This window comes from Plectrocnemia conspersa, unplaced genomic scaffold, assembly GCF_051122295.1.
Source record: "Plectrocnemia conspersa isolate PC_06_02 unplaced genomic scaffold, ASM5112229v1 ptg000002l, whole genome shotgun sequence".
In the NCBI taxonomy this organism is placed as follows: Eukaryota; Metazoa; Arthropoda; class Insecta; order Trichoptera; family Polycentropodidae; genus Plectrocnemia; species Plectrocnemia conspersa.
The window spans coordinates 27,456,883-27,460,000 of record NW_028277166.1 but is presented as its reverse complement, the minus strand read 5'-3'; the positions used below and the strand labels follow the sequence as shown (position 1 = coordinate 27,460,000).

The following is a 3,118-nucleotide window of genomic DNA, read 5'->3' as shown; positions in this document are numbered from 1 at the left end:
GCATGATGCATAATATATATTTAGAAGTATAGATTGTATATTTCTATTTGACTTTTTCAGGAACTCGGTTTGCTCTGTGTACCCATTACAGATCTAGTTCCGCTTAGCTTACAAAACGTAACAACGCCTGGCCAATCGTCTAATGGCGCAACCGTAGCTTTCGCCGAATTACCTAGGGATACGCCTAGCGTTCAGAGCGGGAGTAACGGACAAATTTCCGTTCAAAGAATCGGTAGAGACGCTAGACCGCTGACTCCAAACGAACTATTGCGATATCAGCACATGTTTGCTTCAAATAATCAGACGCAACGCAGATCTGGTCCCGAAGTATCCGTTCCGAGTACCGTTCCACCAGATACAGCTGCTCAAACTCCAAACACTCAAAGCGTCAGATCTTCTGGTACTCAAACCCAAGTCAACTTAACGGGAGGACGAGTTCAGCAACAAAATCCGCCAAGGAGTGCCCCTAGTGAAAGTTCTAGTTCATCACAAGCACCGTCTAGTTCTAATGGAAGCACTAGTCAAAGTTTTTCTATTCCTATGGTTTACAGGGAAAATACTTACGTGTTGACATCATTGAGCGATACTAACGGTTCGAGTTCAAATACGGTCAGTGCGCCGTTGAGTGGGCCGATTAGGAACGTTAATTATATTCGAGCTAACTCTGTCCGATTATTCAATCCTTTGATGAGGACCGCTAGGAATAATTCTACGGCGAATCCGGGTACTTTGGCTGAGATTCAGAGCAGGCTGGAAAGGCAGAGCGAAGGTTTGAACAATCCGAATTTGAGCGGCGATAGTAGTTCGTCTTCAGTCGGAAACTCAATGGAGAACATGTGGAGGCAGAGGGCTTTGATGGCGTGGAGGTTGAATTTGGAAATGAGGCGGATCATATCCAACAATAGCAACAATAATAATAGCAGCAGCGGCAGCGGTGGAGCAGGCAATGGAAGCAATCGATTTAGCAATAGCTCTTTTTAGCTTTGAATCATTCTTGAAGAACAGTAGAAAAAGGTATCGTTTCAGCATTGCCCATGTACGATTTATTAGGAAACGATAACGACAATAAGCACAACAGTATTTAAACGTGATTTGGATATTTGTCCCAAAACAACTGCGAGACTATGTACCTGAGTATATTCAGGCGTGGGCTACTTTTAAATGTTCCACTCTGTATATTTAACGGTATTTATAAAATAAATGGACCTCTATACATAGTTAAACTAGTCAAATTATAATCGAATGACTATGAAGCATTTAAATTTATGATTCTATTGATATTTTAATAACATTCCCAGTTGTGTGATTTTTTCATGATTTGCTTTAATTATATGATCGTCGTGATTTATTGAGTTTGTGTTATTGACATGAACCGCATGTTACTGATCGATGTATCATATTATTTGTATACATTTAAAAAATATATAAAAAAACAGAGGTCTGTATTGTCGAACTCGTGTACAAATAATTTGCAATGTATGTATTTTTTTAATTATTTAAGGATACCTATCTATAATAATAGCAAATGTTCCTATGTTTTATTTTGTGATTAAAAGTTAAAGTTAACGACAGCACACACGAATGACGTATGTACCTTTACAAAATTGTGCCAAAATCTAGCTAAAATGCATAGTATGTGAATTATTAACAAATCTGTATTCGGCTGAATGTACTAAATATACTTTTTATAATGATAAAATATTTTATATGACATTTTAAAAGTTGGTCTTTTTTTAAATTACATAAGGCAATGCTAGTAGAACTTTTTGTCAAAAATAAATCTGAAGTGGTGAGAAATATTTCGTATTATTTCCTTCTTATAAATTTTCCACAATAGATAACAAAATATGATTTATTTATAATACAGAATAACCATTTTCGTGCCATGGTATTTTTCGTACTACGGGACTCCAATACCAGCTATTTTTAGAATTAAAGAAAAATATATGTCAAATGTTAACGACTTGTCAAGGACTCGAATAACCCAAAGGGAACCTTCCGGTGCATTTGGACACCATTTGCAGCTGTTAAAAATTGAAAAGCTAAGGTTGTCACAACAAAATAATATTGAATTCATTTTTGCTTTATTAGAAAACTAGCATTTTTATACAAAGTAAAAAATATATACCAGCAATATAACATACAAAGTCACCCTATCATCTAACACAGTGAACATCACGCCTTCCACTTTTTGTCCAATACACACAGATGCTTGACTCACACAATCGTATTGTAGGAGTTGACAACCAGTTACTGTGATATTACATATATTTTATTTTGTGCGAAATAGACCGAAATATTTATCTTTATAGCCGGATGTGACACAGACGAAAATCCTTGAAATGAGCATTGCCACTTCAACAAGAACAAGCGAGACAATGAATATTCTTACGCGCGTGTATCACTTCTTTTTTGCATACATCTGTATACGTAGACAATGCATTCACAAAATTATTGCAGTACGAATTTTTTACGTATCAGTTAACAGTTAACCATTCTAATGCCACGCGCTCCTTATGTGGCGCGTGGCATTAGAACGGTTAAATTTAAATTTTTTTATTTGTATCACAAATAGTCATGAAATGATATTGAATTGCATTTTATAAAAATAAACGATGCATTAATTATTTATCAATGTAAAATACATTTATTTTTTCTTAATTGATAGACATCTATGAACATTAAGAAATAATAAAATAGAAAATATATCAACCCAAGTTTAAAACCATGATTAAATCTTAAAAAAGCTTTTTGTGTTATATCGTTTTAATTTATATAACACTAGCTTTATTACTCGGCCCGAGATAAATTCAAACTCATTCTTTCAATTATTAATAATTAGATTATGATCAACTGTGTTTTTGTAGAAAGCTGTATATTGTCAAACATTTATATTTTTAAATTACTGAGTGCAGCTGTCGAAAATATCTAGCTTTGGGTTCCAGAACATTATCGAGCAATGCGTTCAGCGCGGGTTTTTATGCTGGTTTCAGTGAGCATCCGTACATGTCAACTCGTGTATGGTAGTGAGCATCCAGCTTCCTATTACGCTGTCAACGTACGTTGACTTTTTTAATGCCAGCTATGAGGAGCTGGTCCGATTAATTCACAGCATCCA

The 3,118-nt window shown here is 35.2% G+C and overlaps 1 protein-coding gene across 4 annotated transcripts in view; it reads left to right on the top strand.

Moving 5' to 3' along the window:
* Positions 1 to 1,797, top strand: part of LOC148238237 (uncharacterized) — a 13,002-nt gene extending 11,205 nt beyond the window's left edge. For all 4 annotated transcript variants that reach the window (XM_088204326.1, XM_088204346.1, XM_088204353.1 and 1 more), the window contains exon 8: positions 61 to 1,797. In XM_088204326.1, coding sequence (XP_088060452.1) covers positions 61 to 981 — 921 coding nt within the window. In that variant the 3' untranslated portion in view covers positions 982 to 1,797. The remainder of the gene's footprint in view (positions 1 to 60) is intronic.
* Positions 1,798 to 3,118: the final 1,321 nt, after the last annotated feature.